The 24,155-nt window shown below is 35.7% G+C and overlaps 1 protein-coding gene across 1 annotated transcript; it reads left to right on the forward strand.

The window, feature by feature from the left end:
* Positions 1 to 413: 413 nt before the first annotated feature.
* Positions 414 to 15,949, forward strand: LOC132177074 (formin-like protein 14). Its single transcript, XM_059589290.1, has 18 exons — positions 414 to 581; positions 837 to 960; positions 1,082 to 1,788; positions 1,903 to 2,124; positions 2,357 to 3,894; positions 4,535 to 4,661; positions 5,694 to 5,765; positions 9,671 to 9,769; positions 11,585 to 11,626; positions 11,710 to 11,790; positions 11,882 to 11,932; positions 12,017 to 12,098; positions 12,190 to 12,284; positions 13,007 to 13,078; positions 13,201 to 13,317; positions 13,757 to 13,825; positions 13,905 to 13,971; positions 15,333 to 15,949. The coding sequence occupies exons 2-18, from the start codon at positions 888 to 890 to the stop codon at positions 15,485 to 15,487; spliced, it is 3,669 nt and encodes a 1,222-aa protein (XP_059445273.1). The 5' UTR covers positions 414 to 581; positions 837 to 887; the 3' UTR covers positions 15,488 to 15,949.
* Positions 15,950 to 24,155: the final 8,206 nt, after the last annotated feature.

Consider the following 24,155-nt stretch of genomic DNA (forward strand, 5'->3'; position numbering starts at 1 on the left):
GTTTTTAAATGCACAATTTTAAAGGGTTAACTATGATTTTAGAAGTCAAACTGTAATTTTACTAAACGCTTAACTGTATTTTAAAAAAACATGTTTTGAAATCACACGTTTTAGAATCTTTATTTTCAAATCAAATTTTTTTAAATTGCAATGTCAAACGCATCCTAATAATAATTTACCGACCTCAATCCGCGCATTCTCGCGGTCCCGGCTTCTGTGCTGCTACTTCCAGTTTTATGGTCAGGCCCAGCCCATAACTTTAACCGAGAGCACGTGTGAGCTGCTGCACGTGAAGTTCTCTAATCCCCAAAATAAAATAAAACATAAATTCAAAAAAAAATTCAAATTTTAAAATTAAACACGTAGAAACGACAGCGTTTTAGTCGAAATTTCATATTCTCCTAATTTTTCTCCATTCGTCTTCCCTCGCTCCGTCGTCTCCTTCACACACACACATACACACGAACCCCCACCCACAGCATGCCCTCCGGTCCACGACCACCGGCCTCCGTAATCCCCTCCGGCGACCGAATTACGGCGAGCTAACTGGCTAAACTCAGCACCCGTACATAAAAATCAAGGTAATTTCTACATTTACTCAATCTAAAGCACTTAATTCATGTTTATACACAAATTGTTGGGTTTAAGCTGCAACATTTAGAAACCCTAGGTGTAATTTGAAACCAGTCTAAGATTCTGTTGGGTATTTATGTAATTTCACTTTTATTATCTTACACTCTTGTTTTTGTTGTTTTAAATGTCAAGCATTAAATAATGAAGAGGAAGAAAACTGCAAAAATAGAACTGAACTTAGTTCTTTAGTCCATTTTCTTCAGGTTTTGAGCTTGTTGGCTTAGTGCAAACCTCATGCAATTGGGTTGGTAAGAATGTCTCTTCTAAGTAGGTTCTTTTACAGAAGACCCCCAGATGGCTTGCTTGAATTTGTTGACAGAGTCTATGGTAATGTCCTTCATTCTCTAATCTAGAATTGCTATTGTAAATTTGATTTTTTTTGGGAAATGGGCGCATACCCATGTGTTATAATTGCATACCAATTGTTTGGTTTCATGAATTTGTGCAGTTTTTGATTCATGTTTTTCTACCGAAGTCTTGCCTGATGGAATGTACCAAATATATTTACATGAAATCATAACTGAGTTACATGAGGAATTCCCAGACTCATCATTTCTCGCATTCAATTTCCGCGAGGGTGAGAAACGGAGCCAGTTTGCGGAAATTCTTTGTGAATATGATGTTACTGTCATAGAGTATCCACGACAGTATGAGGGATGCCCTCTCCTTCCATTATCTTTGATTCAACATTTTCTTCGTGTTTGTGAGAGTTGGCTTTCACTTGGAAATCAACAGAATATTATTGTTCTTCATTGTGAGAGAGGGGGTTGGCCGCTCTTGGCATTCCTTTTAGCTAGCTTTTTGATCTTTCGAAAGTTGCATAGTGGCGAACGAAGGACTCTTGAAATTGTGCATCGAGAAGCTCCTAAGGGGTTTTTGCAGCTCCTGTCACCTTTGAATCCATTCCCATCTCAGCTTCGTTACCTTCAATATGTAGCGAGAAGAAACATTGCTCCAGAGTGGCCACCTCCTGAACGAGCGCTTTCTTTAGATTGCATCATTCTTCGGGCCATTCCCAGCTTTGATTCTCAGAATGGCTGCAGGCCAATTATCCGTATCTTTGGCAGGAATCTCCATAGTAAGGGTGGGCTTTCGACTGAGATGCTGTTTTCCATGGCCAAGAAGAAGAAGAAGATCCTTAGGCATTATGGCCAGGTAAAATGTTTTTGTTCTACTCTTCATATTAGTTTATATTTCTTAATTTAACTATGTATTTATCTAAATTAAGTTGTATTTTCTGATCCCAATATGATGATTCTTTTATTGCAGGCAGACTGTGATGTGATTAAAATTGACATTCAGTGCTTGGTGCAAGGAGATGTTGTACTGGAGTGTGTCCATTTTGACTTGGATTCAGAAAAGGAAATTATGATGTTTCGTATAATGTTCAACACTGCATTTATTCGATCCAACATACTGATGCTTAACACTGAAAACTTGGACATTCTTTGGGATTCAAAGGAGCGGTATCCAAAAGGATTCAGAGCTGAGGTGAGTATGTCAGTAGGCCTCATATTGGATCTTGGGTAGAGTGAGAGAAAGATAACTGATAGAAACCTGCCTAATAAAATTAAGCTTATTGAGTCATTTTCGGTCTCTTTTATTTTCCTCCATTTATTTCTGAGATCCATAAAGAGCCCTATAATCTTGATCAGATTCTGTGCTTTTCTTTCCCTACATAAAATACAAACTTTCATCTGATTAAATGAAATTCAAAATTCAGGTTTTGTTTGGGGAGGTTGAAAGCATCTCTCCTCCAAAAGCCCCAACTACTATGTTAAATGGTGAGGAGAAAGGTGGGTTGCCAATTGAAGCTTTTTCTAGAGTTCAAGAACTGTTCAGTGGTGTTGAATGGGTTGATAGCAGTGACGATGCTGCCTTGTGGTTGCTTAAACAGCTTTCTGTTTTAAGTGATGTAAAAGAACTTTCATGGTTGCAAAGTAAAGCAGCAAGTTTATATTCTTCACCTGCTGATTCTGAAGAAGACAACAATGCATCTAGCACTGCTGATAGTTCAGATGAAGCATTTGATATCATTCCCAAATCTTCAAAAACTCCAACAAAATTACCAATACAGGATACTGTTGATTCAGTCCCCTTACATTTTGAAAGTGATGGTCCACATGATGTAAATCATGCTTCAGAGCCTCCTGATCAATCAGCAATTGAAAATGATCTGTCATCTCTTCATGAGCAATCAACAATACCAAGTAGAGGATCTCAACCTTGTTCAACTCCCCCTGCACTGCCTCCACCTCCTCCTGCTAGTAACCTACCATCTCCACCTCCTGTTGGACTTTCTCGCGGTAATCTTTCGTCAATGTCCCATCCACCACCTCCACCTCCACCTCCACCTGTACCTCCCTCTCGTACTGCTAGTGGAGGGCCTCCCCCACCTCCACCTCCACCTCCCTCTCTTAATACTTTTAGAGGTCCTCTACTGCCACCACCACCACCACCACCGCCGCCACCACTTCCTTCCTCAAGTGTTCCCAACAGAGATTCTCTAATGCCTCCCCCTGCCACTTCCAATAGGGGTTATCCGCCTCCTCCTCCACCCCCTCCTCCACCTCCTAGTCTCTCACATAAAGCTTCTTTTGCACCACCTCCTCCACCCCCACCACCGCCCCATTTCAATTCATCTAAAGCTGCCCCACCAGCCCCTTCACCTCCCCCTCTTTCCTCTATATCTAGTCAACAATCTTTTGTGCCACCCCGGCCGCCCCCACTGCCACCACCACCTCCATCCTTAGGAAGTGCAATTAACAAATTTCAACCACCACCGCCACCACCTCCGCTGCCAAAACTGCCCCCTTCAAGTTCAACATCTAATGCTACTTCTGTTCGTGGGGTACCGCCTCCACCGCCTCCACCTCCAACAAGTGGGAACCCCGGTACTGTTTGTCGGCCACCACCACCTCCACCACCTTCAGGACCTGCCCGGCCAGGTTCAATTGTGCCTCCTCCACCACCAGCACCAAAGCCTCCTGGTGCTCCCACTCCACCAAGTCGTGGTGCAACACCAGCTCCTCCCCCACCTCCTGGAGCTAAAGGCTCTAATGCACTACCACCACCACCTCCGTTAGTTGGTAAGGTGAAGGCTTCTTCGGGGCCATCAAGTCTTGGAAGAGGTCGAGGTGCTGGTGGCGCTACTCTTGCCCCTAAGAAAGCTTCACTAAAGCCCCTACATTGGGTAAAAGTTACTCGTGCGATGCAAGGGAGTTTGTGGGCTGATTCTCAAAAACAGGAAAATCAATCAAGGTGTGTTCACTTAGAACTTCTATAAAGATATTATATGTTCCATCTAATAGCTTCTTTTAGATGCTAAAATAACTTGTGCATTTTTGAGGAACTATTTTATAAGCATTAATCAAATGTTTAGTTTCGGTATACTGAATGATAATGGCACTCGTTGATATGAATAATACTTCATTCAAATTAAAGGCTACTCAATCAAATCCTCCTTTTTGAGGATTGAATGCACCCCTATATGTAACTTAATTGAAAGTCAACTTTAGAGCAGCCATTCTACCTTTTGTTACACAGTTTCCTTTTACTTCCTCTTTTTCTAAATGTGATACTATGTTCTCTGGTGTTTTCAGTTGATTTGCTTCTGTAATGTTCCCTTTTGTTGTGTTTTTTTTTTTCTCCTACTTCTCTCTCCAGGAGGGTGGGTGTGTGGGTAGGTATGGTTTTGTTCTTACACAGTTTCCTTTAACTTCCTCTTTTTCTGAATGTGATACTATGTTCTCTGGTGTTTTCAGTTGATTTGCTTCTGTAATGTTCCCTTTCATTGTGTTTTGTTTTCTCTTACTTCTCTCTCTCCAGGAGGGTGGGTGTGTGGGTAGGTATGGTTTTGTTCTTATATCACTTCTGATATAACATTGAAAGTTTTTGTTAGTGCCCCTGAAATAGATATTTCAGAGCTTGAGAGTCTGTTCTCAGCTGCCTCTGCTACAGATGGGAGTGGCACTAAAGGTGGAGGTCGACGTGGTTCTAACATGAACAAACCTGAGAAAGTGCAACTGGTAAGCTTCTCCACCCCCTTCCCCCCTCCTCCCTTCCCTCTCTGTCTTTGTCTCATTATTGTATGTATTAACTATAGTTTAGTACTTATCAAAAAAAAACTGTAGTTTAGTACTTGAAACACTATAACTTGAGAGAAATGTTTGGAGATCCATGCTTTCTATTTTACAGTTTTATTCAGTTATAAATGATCCTGAAGATATCTGTAAAAAGTAAATTTTTTTTTTCTTCAAATTATAACAGCGCTATTATTACTTATTATTAGGTACTAAGTAACAATTAGACAAATCCTTAGGAAAGATGAAATAAACAATCACATGAGAATCTCTGATATTGCTGGTGGAGGGCTCAAATTTGAGCAACTAAACTTCCTAACTCCGTTAACACTTGATGAATCTTTGCCTAAAGCACCTGATGAGGAGGCATATTTTAGACTTTTTGTTACATTGGCACACCATGATCCCCCACGGATCAATATATGATCCATTATAGGGCAACCTCAGGTTTCTTTGTGCCTGAGTTAAAATCACTGTAGGAAGATATCAGGACTTTGGTTGATTAGCATCCAAATGTGTACCAAAAAGAATGATTCTGTTATATGGAAGGAAGAAGCGGTATCACTCAAAATAAATTTATGATTCAACTCTGCCACTTTTAGCATTTTGCAACATTGAAGTTTTATTACCGTTGCTATTATTATGACATTGGAATCTCTGGAGGTCCGATCTTGTAAGCATGGTTTATTTAGTTGCACTTATCACAAGTTAATTTTGACTACTACAAACTCTAGAGATGCACCAGGTGCTTTTACCATCAGAAATTTAATTTTGTTTATCTTTTTTATTATTATTATTATTATTATTATTATTTCTAGCTAATATGCATCAATATCTTTTATAAATGGTTTACATGACATTTTTATTCTTTCTACTTTTGTTATGTAAATGTTTCTACCAAATGTTGTGCTATGGTGATCTGTTATATTATATGTATCTAAAACTCAAGCTTTTTGGTGCTGTGTTTCTCTCTGTCAGGTTGACTTGCGTAGAGCGTATAATTGTGAAATAATGCTCTCAAAAATAAAAATTCCTTTGCCAGATATGATTGTAAGTTTCTTTCTTTTACTCATGCCACATGTTCAACTAACTTCAATACCATTTGACAATTGAGGAAAATAGTTTTGATTTTTGGTCTCATGGGATTCTTTGTGAATGTATCACACTTGAAATGTGGAATTAGAATTGTCACTGACTTAGTTTTTTGCACGTGCTCTCGAAGACATCAATGTGTAAGTTTTTGAAAGTGATGTCTAAACTCTGTCATCTATTGACAAAAGAGATGATCAAGTTTTAAAATGACCTAATTTGTATTCATATTTTCTTCACTATTTGATGTCTTTCTTTTAGTGATTTTTGTTCCTGTTTGATGCTGCTGAGGAAATGCTGCTTGTAATTTTTCTTTTCTTCTTTTTTGCAAAACAGTTGATGAACCTGAATATGCAGAAATGGGAAAAATACCAGAAGATTACTATTAGAAGTTTTCTCACTTCTCATATTTGTATTACATAGTTGATAGTAATTGCATGCATGCATTCACTAGACAGATTATAACTTATATTAAATTAGAAATAAATCTAGTCAGTGGTCTACTAGGTCTTACTGACCATCATAATTTTTTTTTTTTTTTTGATAAGTCTTACTGACCATCATAATTATAAGCGAAGTTCCCAAATCATGAATTAAAGACTACCCATCAATAGAATGCCTTATAGTTAGAGTACTGATCAGAAATGTTAAAATACCTTTTGTTTTTTTATAAGTAAATCAATCTCATTGAAAGCATAGAGGGGTGCAACCTGAGTTCATAGAAAGTATGCAAGAGAGACCCCCAATTAAGGAGAAAAAGAACAAAAGTCCAAAAATTCAGTAAACTAGAAAAGTGAGGACTATTATATGCTGCCAACCAAGCATTAAGATGAACGTAACGATCTTTTGCTCTGCCACCAAAATCTCGCAATCTTCAAAACTCCTCACTTTGCACTCTCTCCAGATGCATCACATAAATTACCCTATTTGCCCCCAAAACTCTAGCAAACTAAAAATAACATAAACACCCGTAAACATAGAACTTGATGGATGGTTTCTATTGGAAGCAAGACTTGATAGCTGTATCAGTCTTAACCTTGCTATATTGTGGGGGTTTCGTGTGTGGGTTATGGAGAGCAGTTCATGGCTCTTTTGACAGTTATTGAAGCGAGCCGCGATCATAAGGTGTCAACTTCTACTTCTAAACTTGGTAATAAAGGCCGTAGGGAGTTAAAAAGGCTAGAGTGCTCCATTAATTATGACCCTAAAGGAGAGAGCTCAAGTCGTGGAGAAGGAAAGGAAAGGGATGGTTCTCAGTTCTTAATGAAGCCTAAATTGTTATCGTGGAATGTGAGAGGGTTGTATGATGGAGATGAATGTTTGAGGGTGAGGAACTTGCTCAGAAACTGGAAGGTTGACATCGTTTGTCTTTAAGAGACTAAGCTTGAGATTATGTCTCATAGTGTTGTGCGTGGTTTGTGGGGTTGCCATCATGTACGTTGGCGTTGTTTGGATTCCAAAGGGGCTTCAAGTGGTGTTTTGATTATGTGAGATAGGAGGGTGGTGGAAAAGGTCAATGAGTGTGTAGGGGAGTTCACCCTGGTTGTTACTTTTACTTGGTCAACAAGTGTGTAGGGGAGTTCACTATGCGGGCTGAGGCTCAAAGCGGACAATATCATACTACTTGAAGCGGGGTGTTACACTCTTGTTGATGAAACTTTTACTTGGTCGAATAATCGGGAGTTTCCTTTTTGGTCTAGGATTGACAAATTTCTTGTTTCTTCGACTTGGGATGCTCAATTTCTTGGTGTGAGCCAAAGGAGGTTTCCTAGGCTTCGTTTGGATCATTTTCCGATCCTCCTTAATTGTGGTAACTTTCATAGGAGTAGTAGATACTTTAAATTTGAGAACATGTGGCTTAATTCTGAGGGTTTTGTGGATAGGGTGAAATAGTGATGGGACTCTTATCACTTCCAAGGCTCTCTGAGCTTCATTGTGGCCCACAAGCTCAAGGCTTTGAAAGCTGATTTAAAGAGATGGAATGAGGTGTTTGATGATGTAGAAAGGAAGAAAAATATCCTTTTGTAAGAGTTATGTGCTTTTGATATCGTTGAAGAAGAGAGGGCTTTAGGCAAAGAGGAGAGAATGAAGAAGGCAAAAGTATTAAGCGAGTTAAAGAGATCCACTCTCATGGAGGAGGTGAGTTGGATGCAAAAATCTAAGGCTTTATGTTTGAGGGACGGTGACAAGTGCACAGAGTTTCTTCACAAAATGGCCAATTCCCACGGAAGAAAAAAACTCCATTAATTCCTTGTTAATTGATGGTACATTTTCTGTCAACTGACATGAGATCAACGAGCATATTGTCCAGTTTTATAAAAAGTTGTATACCGAGCAGTTCAGTTGGTGGTTTGTGTTGTATGGTTTCTTTTGGTCTATTGGTGAGGTTAATTGGTCGAAGAGATATTTTGAGGAAGGGGAGGTGTTGGAGGTAGTGAAAGCTATGAATGGGGACAATGCCGGCCCTAACAATTACTCTATGGCTTTCTTCCAAGCTTGTTGGGGTGTTTTAAAAGAAGACATTATGAACCTCTTTTGTGACTTCTATGCTAGAGGTAAGTTGGAAAGGAGCCTTAATGTTATGTTCATCGCCCTCATTCTGAAGATTCCAAGGGCTGTTGATCCCAAGGATTTTCGTCCGATTAGTCTTATGAGTGGTATTTACAAAATTATTGCTAAGATTCTAGCTAATATGCTTAAGATGGTGTTGGAGAAGATTATTTCCAAGTCGCATAATGCTTTCATTCGAGGAAGGCATATCCTAAATCTGTTCTTATTGCCCATGAATGCCTTGACAGTAGAATAGAATTTGGTGAGCCAGGTGTACTTTGCAAAATGGACTTAGAAAAAGCTTATGATCATGTTAATTGAGATTTTCTACTGTAGCTCATTGTATCTCCTTGGTGCATTTTCGGTTTTGGTGAATGGCACCCCCACAGGTTTTTCTAGTAGCTCCTATGGCTTGAGACAAGGGGACACTCTGCCTCCTTTATTGTTTGTCATTGTGGTGGAGATGTTGGGTAGGATGATTTCTGCAACAATGAGTGAGGGTTTGTTGATTGGCTTTGATATCTCTGACCTCCTGTTTGTGGATGATATTTTGATTTTCACTGGAAATCTCACAAACGGAAAGAAAGGCAGATGAAAAAGGATCAAAGGAGTTAAATACATGCACACACACACACACACACACAAGCACACATAAAATGCATGTATGCAATTTTGTTATAATCAATATTCTCAATAAGATTTGGAACTTAATTAGATTGAATCTACCTAGTTCTAATAATCGAACCTTGAAATGTTGTACGTGCCTATTGTCAGCCCTAGTTTGGGGACCCTAGAGAGGAGAGTGAAACAGATGACAACATTGCATGGTCTTACTGTTGAGGATTCAACTAACCCTGATTGTGGATTTCAATAAGGAAATTAGCATAATGTAATAATAGCCATGGAATTTTCTCAGATAAATGAGCTTGTTTGTGTTGCTTATCTGTCATTTTGTTGTCCATTCCTGCTGTTTAATTGGGAGTTGGGGATTAAGGAGTGCATCACCCTTTCTCTTTTTTATTTTTCTTCAGCTTTTAGCCAGTCACACAATTTATCGGGAGAATAACAAGATAGCGTTCGATGATTTAGACTTCACTCATAAATATTAAATTGAGGAATGAATTAATATTAGCTTACAATCATCTTATTGATCTTGCTAGGTGGTGTTGTTTCATTTTTGTGCGTTGATGTTAGTTATTTTTGCCGCCCTTATAATTTGTATAGACCATGTCTTCTTTTTGCTCGCAAAACTTATCTATTTTGTGAAACTCTTACTTGTTAGTTCATGGTCATATTTTTGTCATCTATACCTTCAGAATGCAGTTCTGGCTTTGGATTCTTCTACTCTAGACATTGATCAGGTTGAGAATCTCATTAAATTCTGTCCAACTAAGGAAGAAATGGAAACACTCAAGGTAAACTCTCTCTCCCTCATGCAAGTGTATGCATGCTACAATTTCTTGGTGTGCTGGTGATACTCTGTTTAGTATCTTGATTGTTTGCAGTATTTAAAGATTAAGTATGATATCTCTATCTCTCTTTGTTTTTGTGTGCTTGCATTAGTACTTGAAATTGAAGTTATGGTGTCTTTTTACTGTTGCAATTAGGAAACATAATTACTATGCTTGGTTTTTTTGGATGAATGAAGAAATATTTTTCAAAGGAAAAAGGTTGACTTGGTGCGCAAAACAACATAGCCTATACTGAAAAAATTAAGAAAAAAATGATGGAAGGGCAAGGGATGTTTCCCTAGAAAGAAAGTATATAAGTTGCGTCCTTTAACTTAAAGATGGGAATTTTTTCCTGAAGAATTTTTTATTTGGCTACCTGCAAAAGCACCATGGAAAGCAATGTGGCAATAATCTCTAGATATGTAATGCTCTGCTCCAAATGTCACTGCTACTTCCTTTGCCCACTTGCCCACTTGCCCACTTTGATCCACCACCCTCTAAACAAATTAACACTAACCTTAGCATTACCAGTGGAGGAGAGCACAGATGGCCTTAAATTTCATCAGTGGATGTCAAAATAGATCTATCACAATTTACTATTACTCTAGCAAATTGCAGTAGCAAGATAGTTGTACCAAGACGTGGTTTCACTTCTCCTTTTTATCTCATTGGAAGAAAACTCCCTGGTACCAAATGTTGGAAGTGGGGCCAATATTGTAGCTATTGAAGCTGACAACAAAACAGATTAGTAGGATGTTGAAGTCGCGGATGCAAACTTGAGCAAGAAAATTGCAAGAATATATTGATACTAAAGAGGAGGTTCAAGAGACTAAAGAATGATAAAGAGCTCAACATTGTGTTAAAATATAATTAAATGATTAAATTTATCACTTCTTAAGCTTTCAGGGTAATTGGTGATTTAACATGATATTAGAGCAAAGGTCCCGAGTTCAGACCTTGACAATTTACCCCCAACTTCGATTATGTATTTTACATGTTAGGTTTCACTTGTTAATAACAGTTTGAGCTCACACATAAGGGAAAGTGTTAGAGTATAATTAAATTATTAAATTTATCATTTTCTATAAACTTAAACTTTTGAAAGAATTGATGATTTAACACACTTTCTGAACAAGTCAAGATCAGGGATGAATTCTTTCCAAGACTGTCCAAATTGTTGATTTGATCATTTCAAATAAACCTGATAATGTAGCAGGAAAGAAATATTTTTGTATTGACCTTGTCGCTTTTGGGTTTTAAGTTAGTTTAATAGGTGCTGATTGAGCACTTTCTAATTTGGTGTCCTAGTCATGGTAGGGATAGTCTATTAGGTGTTTATTGGGCATTATCTTATTTGGTGCCCTAGTCATAGTAGGGAAAGAAGATTCCCAAAGGGGGTTGGCCTAGTGGTTAAGGCTTATGGTCTTAGGGAGTATCACCCTACAGATCCCAAGTTTGAAACTTTCTAGGTGCAAACTCCCCCTTTGGGCCATACCCCCTAGTGTAAAAGCCAGCGATTTATCCTAATCCGTGTAGGAAAACTTCCGAGGGTGCGGTGCATGGGTTCAAGGTTTACTTTGCAGGGATGGGTCTGAAGGGCGGGCCTTGTTGAGGTTCTCCATCAAAAAAAAAAAAAATGCTTCATTCATGACTTGCATCATCATTGTCTGGTCAAAGGATTATCTAAAGTTTATAATATGTTGTATCTGGTTTAAACGGTAACTAACTTTGTGCTGGTTACTAAATGATCATGTCTTGTTGATTATGCTTTTGTTTCAGAATTATGCAGGTGACAAGGAAATGCTTGGAAAGTGTGAGCAGGTTCTGTCTGATGCCATATCTTGAATAAATTCAAATGCTATAGTTTCATATCTAGCAAACATTGAATTTGATATGTATTTCAGTTTTTCCTAGAGCTGATGAAGGTTCCACGAGTAGAATCCAAGTTACGAGTATTTGCTTTTAAAATCACATTTTCTAGTCAGGTATATTTTTCTTGGATATGTGTTCAATAGTTTTTTTTTGTGTGCTAATGCTTTAATAACTGTTGGTGCTTATACTCTTGTTTTTGTATAGGTTAATGACCTTAGAAAGAATTTGAATACAATCAATGATGCTACTAGAGAGGTAGCACTAAACTTAATGGTTTTTAAACTGGTATTTATGAAGAAGTGTTTGCTCTACATCTTAAATATAATGCACCTATTACAGGTAAAAGAATCTGTGAAATTACGCCAGATAATGCAGACAATTCTGACTTTGGGAAATGCCTTGAATCAGGGCACTGCACGAGGTGTCACTATATTAGTATTTGTTCATTGCAATATTTTTATGAATTCGTTGCTCTGCTGGCTTGATGTTTTATTTTTCTTATGGTATTGCAGGATCGGCCATAGGATTCAAATTGGACAGCCTTCTTAAGTTATCTGATACTCGTGCAAGAAACAACAAAATGACTTTAATGCATTATTTGTGCAAGGTAGAAATATTAAAGCTTCCAACGAAATGTTTGCGTTATGTCAAAATAACCCTCCCACACACATGACGCGCAAAACCCTCCCACCCCCTCCTAATATCATGCAAAGTGGGAAAGATTTCAAACATATTCCTGCTACTTTCTCCTTGAGTGAGTTTAGAACCCTTCTCCTTGTTACAGGCTACAATAGAGGAATTGTTTACTGCACTCTTCTCCAGTTTCCCCTTACAATTTATCACCAATTGCCTTTCATGGGGTGCATCAGGCAATTTGAATTATATACAATATTAATATGAGGGGAAAAAAGGGATTTTTATAGGTTTCTTTGATGGTACTGAAAGTTGCTTTTTCCAAATGATTCCCTTTCATCTTAAAAAACATGTACTCTTATAGATATAGTTGGCATAAGAGTTTTCTGATTGTGAAGATGAGCTGCCAAGTTTGCAAAATTAGTTATGAACAACATTTGCATGTAGTTAAGTACTTGACATCCAAATTTTTTGCAGTATTATCATATATCAACACGGGTGAGAGTGGAGTAAACTTTCCATATTTTTTAAGATTTTTTGTCTTTCTTTACTTATAGTTGTTAATATTTCAATTTCAATATCCCAGCATGTATGTTCTGCTTTCTTCATTATTTTATGTAAAATGAGTAATCATATTGGCACCTGTATGGGGATATTCACAAGATGCCATATTAAATTGTTATTTTCCTTCATCAGCTCCTTTCTGAGAAATTGCCTGAGTTGCTGGATTTTGATAAGGATCTTGTTCATTTAGAAGCTGCCTCTAAGGTATGTTTGTTATCTTGCTAGTATTGGCTCCTTTGTTTCTTGTAACTATTTAATGGTTGATCTATAGCTGACCTACACAACTTGTTCCTTGTAATCATCTGATTGGCCTTCACAATGACTAGATTCAACTGAAAGCTTTGGCTGAAGAAATGCAAGCTGTCAGTAAAGGTCTTGAAAAGGTTGAGCAAGAACTCACTGGTTCAGAAAATGATGGAGCTATCTCAGTTGGATTCCAAAAGGTGAGGATAAGGAGATGTGGCATATTTTTTTTTTTTGTCCTTTTAGTTGGTAAACCCTACTGATATTCTGGGATCAAATCTGTGACTTAACCCTTCACCTCTTGTTTTTGTGAAATACCCAATTAAGGCTAATTAGTTGGCTTGCTTTTAGCAACAGCTATATTAGCATGTCCCTTTTAGCAAAGGCATGCTTCTGAATAAACTTGTCTTTACCTAGTATAGAGTCGACTTGATACTTGGTTCAATTCCACGCTTTCTTTGTTTTTCCTTCTATAAATTGAAAGGTGCCATGTATTAAGTGGTGGTTGGAATATTCTAGTCAACAAGAAGGCATTGGATATGTGTTTCTATCGCATTAGAAGAAAACTTGTTTGTTTAGCGTGAATTTTTCAACATGGACCTTTAGTAGGTATTAATACCAGAAATTCCTCATTTTCAGGTGCTGAAGAATTTTCTCGATACTGCAGAAGCTGAAGTTAGGTCACTTATCTCGCTTTATTCTGAAGTGGTGAGTCCAGTCAATGGTCATAATTTTTTGATAGTTATTGTGCAGTTAATTACTTTAATGTTAAATATTGTCTTTGCAGGGAAGAAATGCAGATTCATTGTCTCAGTACTTTGGGGAGGATCCAGCTCGGTGCCCCTTTGAGCAAGGTCTGTTATGTCTTCCTCTATATGCATGCACACACTACAGTGATTTGGTTCACATATTTGCATTTCTTCTTCTTTTTCAGATAAGTGAAATTTATTTGTTTGTTAATTGGGAATATTTTGTGTCTGTAGCTTTTATTGTTCTTTTTAGGAGAGACGCTCAATTAGATCTAAAAAATACACAAAAACAAAGTTCCAATTCAGTCTATAAATATAAAAAGTTAAGATCAAGTATTAAATAGGTAGCAATTAGGTCTAGTCAATCCAATTGGATTACAAAGCTATTTTGGCCGAAATGATTATATCCGGCCGTTGCTTTGAGGGAAAATAAAATGGGAGCTAGGGTTTCGAGGGCATGAATTTGTTTGGGGATTTGGTCAGCTCTGGCGGTGGTGTCTAGGCAGTGGGGGTGGTTGGGCTGAACAAAAGAGGGGAGAAAAAAAAAAAAAAAAAAAAGAGGGGCTGGGTGAAGTGTGCCTTTTTTAAAAAAAAAAAACTAAAAAACTTGAAAAGATATTTTTTTGTTAGTTGTTGACGTGGCAATCCCACATAGATGCCATCTCAACTAAAATAAGCCATTTCAAATAGAAATTACCATGCTGGCACTTTTCTCATGTGAGGTAAGCGTGCAAATATGTACATTGACTTCTACCGCATAAGAAATTAACTTGACATGTCATCAGTTTCTGTCAATTAGATTTTGATGAGAGGACTAATTGCTACTTCTTTAATTATTCTAGGATTTGATTGACTTTTTAAATTTTAGGGATCAAATTAGAACTTTGTAAATTTTAAGGGACACAAATAGGTGTTTGCACTTCTTTTTTATCATGATATTTGGAAACAGTTTCATTGGATATATAAGTTGTATGTAGTCTGCCTTCTCTAATTATCTAAATCAGAAACTTAAAAGAAGAGTTTAATTTGAAGAGAAGTATAGTCCTACTTCAGCTTGCCTTTGGTGTTTTCTTGTATGACTATTTTATTGGGGCACTCTATTGCATAAAGGTTCACTACTCAATTATGGGTTGGTAGTTTTGCCCTAAGAGTTTTACTTGTTTGTTTTAGAACACCTTGAAACATGATTCCTGGGAAAGGATTGCTCTCACTGGATGGCTACTTCACTTCCAGGAAAGGAGTGAGCTACTACTAGATTCTTGATCCTAAGAACCATGCTCTTATTGCTTGGATCTTTGTTGATTCTCGAAAAAATAATTATAACCTTAAAAATTAAAGACAAAATAGAATATAAGCAGAGCTTTAAAATCCACGGAGATGATGAAGGCTTTTATCTGTATTAAGAATACGGATCATGTTGGGGCATTATGTTTACTGATGAACTTGTGTGGTGGCTTTTGCATCAGTGACACAAATCTTGGCCGTCTTTGTTAAGATGTTCAACAAGTCACGAGAAGAGAATGGAAGGCAGGCTGATGCTGAAAAGAAGAAATTGGAAAAAGAAGCCATGAAAGAGCGGACATTGGCCAACTCGGCCACGAGGAAAGATGGTTCTCAATAGAGCGGCATGAATCATGAAACCTGCATAAATTTCTGAGAAGATGCTGGAGACATTAACCAGATGGAGGTTGACTCATGCATGTAAACTGCACCAACCCAAGATCAGAGATCGCTGCTTCTCTGGAAATCACTTCTCCAAAGGTGCAGTTTACTCCCACAACATTGAGCAATTTCATGGCTATTATTCTCAGGTGCTGCCTTTTGTCTTCCATCTAAAATCAGTGATGCTTCTATTACGCAGCCTGTACAAATTGTATTCAAAGATGTAGATATATTAAGCAACGAACAATTGCAGTAGCAGAAAAACCTTCATCCACCCACCCAAAAAACAGAAATACAGATTTAAATTTTTGTACTAGATGCAGGTTATTGTCTTGTCTTGAAGATGCTGGTTCAAGAAATGTATTTGCCGATGTGATCGCAAAAGAATGGTGAAAATATAGTGCTGCTTTTCGCATTTTAATGATATTTTGATTATATATATATATATATATATAGTATTGCTAGATATATGGGATTAGAGATGTTGATGGGGTTAAGTGAAGTTTCAAAATTTTTATCCACAAAAAAAAGGTAATGCTCAATGTTTCACTAGAAACTAAATAGACCACCAATATTCAATGGAGAAAGGCAGTACTGGATCTTTTTGTATTTCTAATTGAAGACGGATAAGCAAGAAGTCTCATTTTCACTCTTGATCCGAATGGAAGAAATGCAATACTGAATTACCTAGTTTAAGGTAGCATTATAGTCGAAAACACTATTAAATATAAAAAATAATAATGTAAGAGTGTAAGAGTTTTACATTTTATCAAATTACACTTTAAGGTTTAATTTTTATTAAATCACTTAAGAGCGGTGTCATTCTCTTACCAAATAGCTTATGAACTCCTGTCAAATGAAAGGTTTGACCCATCTTATCCTGCCAAAAATGGGTGGTCAAACCATTTTTAATGGCTCAAGGAGGTGACTTGACCTAATATGACCAAAGGAATGGTCAAACCACCTTAGTGGCTAAAGGAGAGCCACTCTCAACCACTTATTTTTCTTTCATTTGCGTTTATTTTTTGGCTTCATTTTATTTTACTCTTTCCATATCGCATTTTTAAAAGAGAAATGATAGAGGTACAATTTTAGTTCAATTTTTTCCTTATATGGCTATTTTTTTTTAAATAAAAATAAAAATAAAAATTTCTTAAGCTATAACATCCTAAGTGGTTCTTTTTTTATTTGGTATTTTTTTAAAAGTGGTCTTTTTATTCATAATAATGACCATTTTAAAAAAATGACTATTTTTATGAAGAAAAATACCATTTTTTTTATAAAAAAAAAATACCAAATAAAAAAAGGCCACATTTGATGATATTGCTTCAAAAATAATAATAATAATAAGTTTTTTATTTTGTTTTTAAAAAAAAAATAAAAAATAAAAAATAAAATTTGACCAAAATTATACCTTTATCGTGCCTTTTTAAAATGATTTAACGAAGTTAATTTGTGCTAAATTAATGATATGTACACGGCCACCCTAACCACCTCTTTTTTTTTTCTTTTCTTTTTTTTCATTATTCTTGGCTTTTGACTTTTGTTATTTTTTTTTATATGGCAATTTTTAAATAATGTGACGAAATTAATTGATGTTAACTCAACAACATGTACATGTGTCAATAAATTATTGGCTATTATGTTTCCATTAGCCCGTGTCACTGTTCACCATTAAAAAAACCTAGCAATAGAAATAGAGGGATGGAGTAATTCTAGAAATCACACTTGTATCCCTCAAAAAATGAGATTACTTTTGAAATTATTATTTAATCAAAATTTAATAATGATCAATCACAAGTCAAATACCAAAAAAAACTTATATAGTATTACTCACATAACCGAGTGATTTAACTTTAAAGAAAGATTTGATAAAAGGCTAAATCATATGTACCTCCGCATTCTTTTTCCTCAAAAAGAGGTAAAGGTGTTTAATCTGAACATTAAAGTCTTTTACTTTTTTTAAGAAAAGGGGTGGGGCTAAAGAAATTAATCCATAAATTAATTTTTTTTTTTAATAAAAACTAAGTAATTAAGTAATTATTTTATTATTATTAATAACAACTTAAAAAAAAAGGGGGGTGGGGCTAAAGAAATTAATCCATAAATTAATTTTTATTTTTAATAAAAATTATGTAATTAAGTAATTATTTTATTATTATTAATAACAACTTTTGAATTCGATAGATGTCAAATAAATTAATCCATAAATTTTTAACGGGGACCAAAACTATACAAACCAATTTTTGGGCTTGGAATATTCACGAAAATTCAAGCCAATCATCTTTCGGCTCCACCTGCATCAGGTAGGCCCGCCTCCACATCAGATCGACCGTCCCTTTCTTTGTCTTTTGGCACTTTTTCCTCGCCGCCCCACTCTCTCTGTCTCAACCCTCCACGTGTCGAGCACTTGTTAGTTGTTCGGGCAATCCGACGGTCGTGAGGATGTAGGAGGTGGTCTCACCTGAATGGCTGTCCGGAAACGAAAACCACCACCACCCCCACCCTTTCACTCCTAGGCTAAACGCACACCATCTCTCTCTTTTTTTTTTTTTTTATCGTCTCGTCTCGTGATATCTTCTAATCTTTTCGCTTCTGTATGCTGTAGAAGATGTTGATACGAAAATTAAAAAAATGGGACTGAAGCATGTTTTTTTTAGGAGTAATGTCAGTTGACGTGGAGAGCTAACACGTTGAATACGTATGACGGACACTTGTTGTCTAAAAAAATCTCACCCTTTAAACTATATAATAGAATAGCTCTAATCAATTAGCAATAAAATAATCATGAATACGTCCAAAGAATATAATATAATTATTTTTGGAATAATCATTTTGTTTCATTTGTCTATTTTTTTTTAGAATAACTTTTTTTTTTTTCTTCCTCTTAGAAATATTCATTCCTTCTAAAAAGAAAGAACAATAACTAGGAGAGAACAATAGAATAGCTCTATTTTTTATTTTTTTCAAAAAAAAAGAGATTCTATTTTATTTTATTTTTTGGGTTGTCTATATGGGCGGCCAAGGAGCTCATTAGGAATGATCGGCCACTTCAATACAACAATGGAGCAATCACTATCAGTGCTAATTGGGGTGGTTGTGACTATCTCTAATGGTATCAGGAGTGGTACAATTACCGCTTGTGCTTTTGTTGGAGGTGGTTCGTCCCTCACATTTTGACTTTTTTAAAAAAAATAAATAAATAATTACAAAATATTGACTTTTTGAGAAATAATTTTTAAAGCTATGATATTTTTAAAAATTTGGACAAAATATGATTCGATGCCAGCGAAAAAGCTGTCATTCGTATGTTGTCATTTAGAATAAAAGGTTAAAGAATATGAATGGGCATTCCATTCAAACTTCTTCTATTCTTAATAATACTCATTTTTATTTTTAATTAAGGAATCATCTTTCGTAGCATCAATTATCAATCACAACCAAACTAATCCCTATTTTATTAACCATCACGATTATGATTCACTAAAACCCAACCACACCTCCCCGCCCCCAACTTTACTAACTATTGAATTAAGACGAACAAGTGTCAATTACTAATTGAAGCTCTTCTTGTGGCAGGTAGCTAACCATATATATTTTTCTATATCTTTGGATAATATTACAAATTACCGCCTAGCCTGTATCATATCATTAACTTAGTAATGAAAGTGATACAACTTTGCGTAAAATTCACTCTTAAAAAGTCAACCTGTAAAGGAAAGGTGTTCAAAAAATTATGTATATACATAGTTAAGCTTGTACTTAAGATATATAGAACACTTATGATCGTAATATATCCCCACACTTCCAAGTCTAAAGTTTACGGTGGCCCACTCTATTCTATAGGTCCCTCCATGACTCGAATGCGTGACATGGAAGATGGATCTGATATCAAAACATACAAATCTTGAACAAAACTCGCACTTAAAAACTGACTTGCAAGGAAATGGTGTTGATCAATAGCTTTTTTATATGATAATAACTTCTATAAGGTCTTGGCACAAACCAAGACCTTTGTATCCTCTCAATATGAGGATGACAAATCAGTGTGGAACACCGTAACAAAAATAAGCAAAAACACCTAATTTTTTTCATCAAGACCTCATATGCGTTAAAATAAAAGATCTTCTAGAATAATTTTTTCATATTCTTCCTACTTAGACCCACCGCTAACCACCATTCCCGCTGCCGGCCAGGCTAGATCATGTCGAAGACGACATCGACCGGTCCTATCTCTATTGCCGGAGAGAGAGAGAGAGAGAGAGAGATGCTAGTGCCATCTAGATTTGGGCTGATCTGGACCGGCTAGCTCAAATCATGTCAGAAATGACGCTAGCCAGTTTGATCTCAACTGCTAGAGAGAGAGATGACGATGCCGTCTAGATCTGGGCTAATCTGGACCGGCCAACGTGATATGGACTGGTTGGCATTGTCTCCGGCGTGATCTAGGTTAGCCGATGGTGGGTATGGTGGTTGGCGGTGGGTCCAAGTAGGAATATAAAAAGTTTATTCTAGAAGATCTTAGGTTTTAACGCATATGAGGTCTTGGTGAAAAAAAAAAAAATTATGAGTTTTTGCTTATTTTTGTTATGGTGTTTCATGTTGATTTCCCATACTTTTATTGGAGAGTACAAAGGTCTTAATTTATGTCAAGGCCTTATAGAAATTATTCTATATATATATATATATATATATATATAGTTAAGTTGTATTTAAGTGATATAAAATACTCAAAACCGTGACAAAAAGCATTACGAATTATACATTAGAGCAGCTTAAGTGATAGCCAAGGGCTAGAAGCTCACTTGTAATGTAATAACAGTCAAATTCATCCAAACTATGTGAAAGTCATGATAAGGTTTTTCTAACTTCCACCGCAAGGCCAATCTTCTTTTGTTTTGATTAATCAATACTAGTCCCAAGAAAGACGTTTGTGATATTACAATTTTTAGTATAACTTTTTTATAAATTTATTATTTATACGACAGTCCATATTTCAGAGATTAACGTGACAAGTGCCACTTATTGTTATATCAGTTTGCAAACATGTAAATGACATATAAACTGACACGTGACGGTCCATTTAAAGTAGGAAAAAATATATTAAAATGTATAAGAAAGTATTTTGTAGACCTTCGTGGTACATAACGTGTCAAAGTTATGTTTGAATATTTTCCTCGACATTTTTGAAGCCACAGTTATTCTTGGCAAACTGGTGGTTGTATAAGTAAAACTAAAATTGATTACCACCGTCGTCCGTACGTCCAACTGTTTGACAAATGGACTCCTGTGAATCTGTGACTTTGAAAGGACCATTCTGCAAAATTTTATTCCAACTATTTTAACATTTTAAAACCAAAACATTCTAAACCAAACCAAGTGTCGGTTGAATAGCTGATGATAAGGTTTCCTTTCTCATGCGCCCGAATATCCAATTTCGCAAAGAAAATGGCCAAATAGTAAATAGCTCGTGGGCAACATGGATGTGAAATTGGTAAATATCGGATAGGGACTCCCAAAGCTTTCTTCATTTAGAGGAGAAAGGTTTTATTTTATTTTTTATTTTTTTTAAAAAAAAAGAGACGGGAAAACGTAGAATTATTTCGTGTACTCACTTCAAGGCACTCCTCACACGAATTGGGCGAGAATTGGTTTCGACGTTGGCGTGATCCCAAAAAAATTGTTTGCATTTAAAAAAATTTAAACTTTAAACCTGATGTGAATGGCACTAAGTCTAACGCTCACCCATGCATTATGAACCACTCCTTTTGGTACTCGAACGCAAACATAACGCTTCAAAGAAAAGAACGGATAGGTAATTCTAGATCTTGATCAGTTTATCAAAGATCTAAGAATTCTTCTAAAAATAATAGATAGAGTATATCTAAAGTTTGAAGGACAAAAATGAATAAACTGAACTCTGAGTATTCTCATTGATAAAAACTGATTCATAAACAACAACTACGTTTTTGGAGGCTATAAACATGTATTTATAAGCCCCCAAATCCTAACCCTAAAGATAATACAAAACTAACTCGAATTTGCGATTTTACGGAGCTTGTCCGAAGACGGCCACAAACAGTAATTCTAAAAATACAAAAATAACATAAGGCGTTCATACTTACAACAGACAAACCCCAAACGAGGACTCTCGAGTTGATGACCGTCCGAACAGGCTGCAGATGAAATTGCAGATGAGGCATTCCAATCTACATCACAATGACTCTGCCTTGTATGGCTACCTAAAAACAAAGATTTGCGAGTGTTTGATGACAATAATGGGAATGAACATGTGCATGTGACACAAGGTGGAAAAAATACAACATGTCAATTATTTACCAACAAAGTTTTAATAGTTGTGCTTAAATTGGCAACCACTAGTGGGAAAATTATGGGTGTAACTTTTACTATTTCACGTGATACCAGAGCGCTACTGCTATTATATATACCTAACAATTCAGTAGCCGCTGAAATTTAAGTCCCGTTGGCGGTGGGCGTTGAGAAGTAGCTTTTGCTTGCACGCTTTTCTTCTTCTTTTTCTTTCTATTCCCTGTTTCTTCTTTTTTACATTACTTATTCACCATGCCTCACTTCTAATTAAAGCAATAAAGACTAGTTACTGCATTATATCTTTTGAGATTTTTTTTTTTTTTTTTTTGCAAATCAACCATTGAATCCTCCATCCACCCAAACCATGCACCCCTCCGCAACCATCTTAATTCGCCCGTTCCTCTTTCTCTCAACGATCATTGCTGCCACACACCGGCTTGGTGTGCGTGAGCTACACGTATCACCGTTCTTTTTGGCTCCTTCCGATGGATCTGAAGCTTCTCAACCTCCGCTCTAGTCTTGTAGAGCCTTTTTTTTTTTTTTTTTTTTAATTTTTTAACTTTTTTCACAATATGTGGTAGTGACTCTTTTACCGACCATACATATATTTTTTAGTTTCTCCAACTCTTTCTACATTAGGCCTGAAACTAAAAATTCTTTGGTGCCTTCTTTTACACCCACAACTTTCATCATGAGCCGCTACAAACCTATAACGAGCATTGTTAGTATTCACGTTTGCTTCTTCCATTGGAGCTATGAAATGGATTAATAATGCAATTGATAGTGTGCTTTCTTTTTTTTTTTTTATGTATTTGTTTTGGTTATCTCTAATTTTCTTATTTTGTTTAGGTTGCTGTTATAATGTCTTGTTTCACTTATCTATATTAAAAATAAAAAGCAATAAAGGGTAGCCAGGAGCTTAAAACTTCTTGATCATTAATGACTAAAAAATTTCCCATTTACAGGGTGGAAGGAAGGAACATGATACACTCCATTTCCTAGTTTTTCTGTTAACATTAATAGCATTAAATATATATCAAAGTTCTCATAAATAAATCAAATACAAGTGAGGCTAGCTAAGACCAATAATTAATAGCTAGAAATAAATGTGACAACTAAAATTTAAAAAAAAAAAATGTTATTTCTAATTCTCTCACCCACATGTAAAAACAAATGGAAGAAATCTCAAGAGGTCCTCATGTATGACTTTTTATCAAATCATTTTCTAAGATTTAAATTTTATTGATTTACTACTTTAAGTTAAGATATCAATTGTTATCAAATAGTTCCTTTTGTCCACGTTATCGTTATGTCATGTCATGTCATACTCTATCAAAAAGCAACACAACTTACGAGTCTCCATTTCCATTAATAAAAAAAAAAAAAATTAAAGAAAAAAAATTATAATTATAAATATAAAATATTTAAAAAAAAAAAAAAAAAACCCACCTTTTGTCCTTTTTCTTTTTATATTAATAATTTTAATTTTTTTCTTTTTCTTTTTGATTATTTTATTAAAATTGTCACGTGTCACTTTTTAATTGAGTATGACACGACAGTCTGACAACATCATTAGAAATTTATCGAAATAATCTATTTAATTACAATTATAAATAAATAAAATATAGACATCAGACAGTAATTTGACAAAATTTACACTGGGTACCTCTACCTGTTTTTCCCAAAAAAAATAAAAATAAAATAGTAAAAAACTTTATCAATTATCCAAAGGTGGTATCTTTAATCAACTCATCATGAACCCATCACCAACCATCAACTATCAGTTACTTTTTTTTTTTTTTTCTTTTTCTTTCTGGTTATGTTTTTTCTTTTTCTTTCTGGTTATGTTATATGAAGTTAGCACTTAGCAGTTAGAACTGTAAGGAGTAAGGGATTTGGTGCTTGAGAGCCAAGTATATTGTCAAGTGCTCTTTATCTAGAAACTATATTTTGGAATTATTAAAAATAATTTATTTATTGTCAAGATAAAGAGAATATCTTATAAAGATAATCCAAAAAATTCTCATGATGGAGACCTCCATATGTAGCCCTTTTCACCTAAAAATAATCAAATAATCTTTTTAAAATATTATTTTTAAGGATATAATAATTAATATTCTTTTATATTTTGCTACGAGTTTTTTATAAATTAACATAATAATTTACATGACACTTATTTTCATAGAATATAGACTGATGTGTGAATTTGTAAAGAATTATAATAAACATTCGTCCACATGGGATAGCTCAATCGGCTGTGGACCATACCTCATGAAACGAAAGTTACTAGTTCGAAT

This window comes from Corylus avellana, chromosome ca4, assembly GCF_901000735.1.
Source record: "Corylus avellana chromosome ca4, CavTom2PMs-1.0".
NCBI classification, from domain to species: Eukaryota; Viridiplantae; Streptophyta; class Magnoliopsida; order Fagales; family Betulaceae; genus Corylus; species Corylus avellana.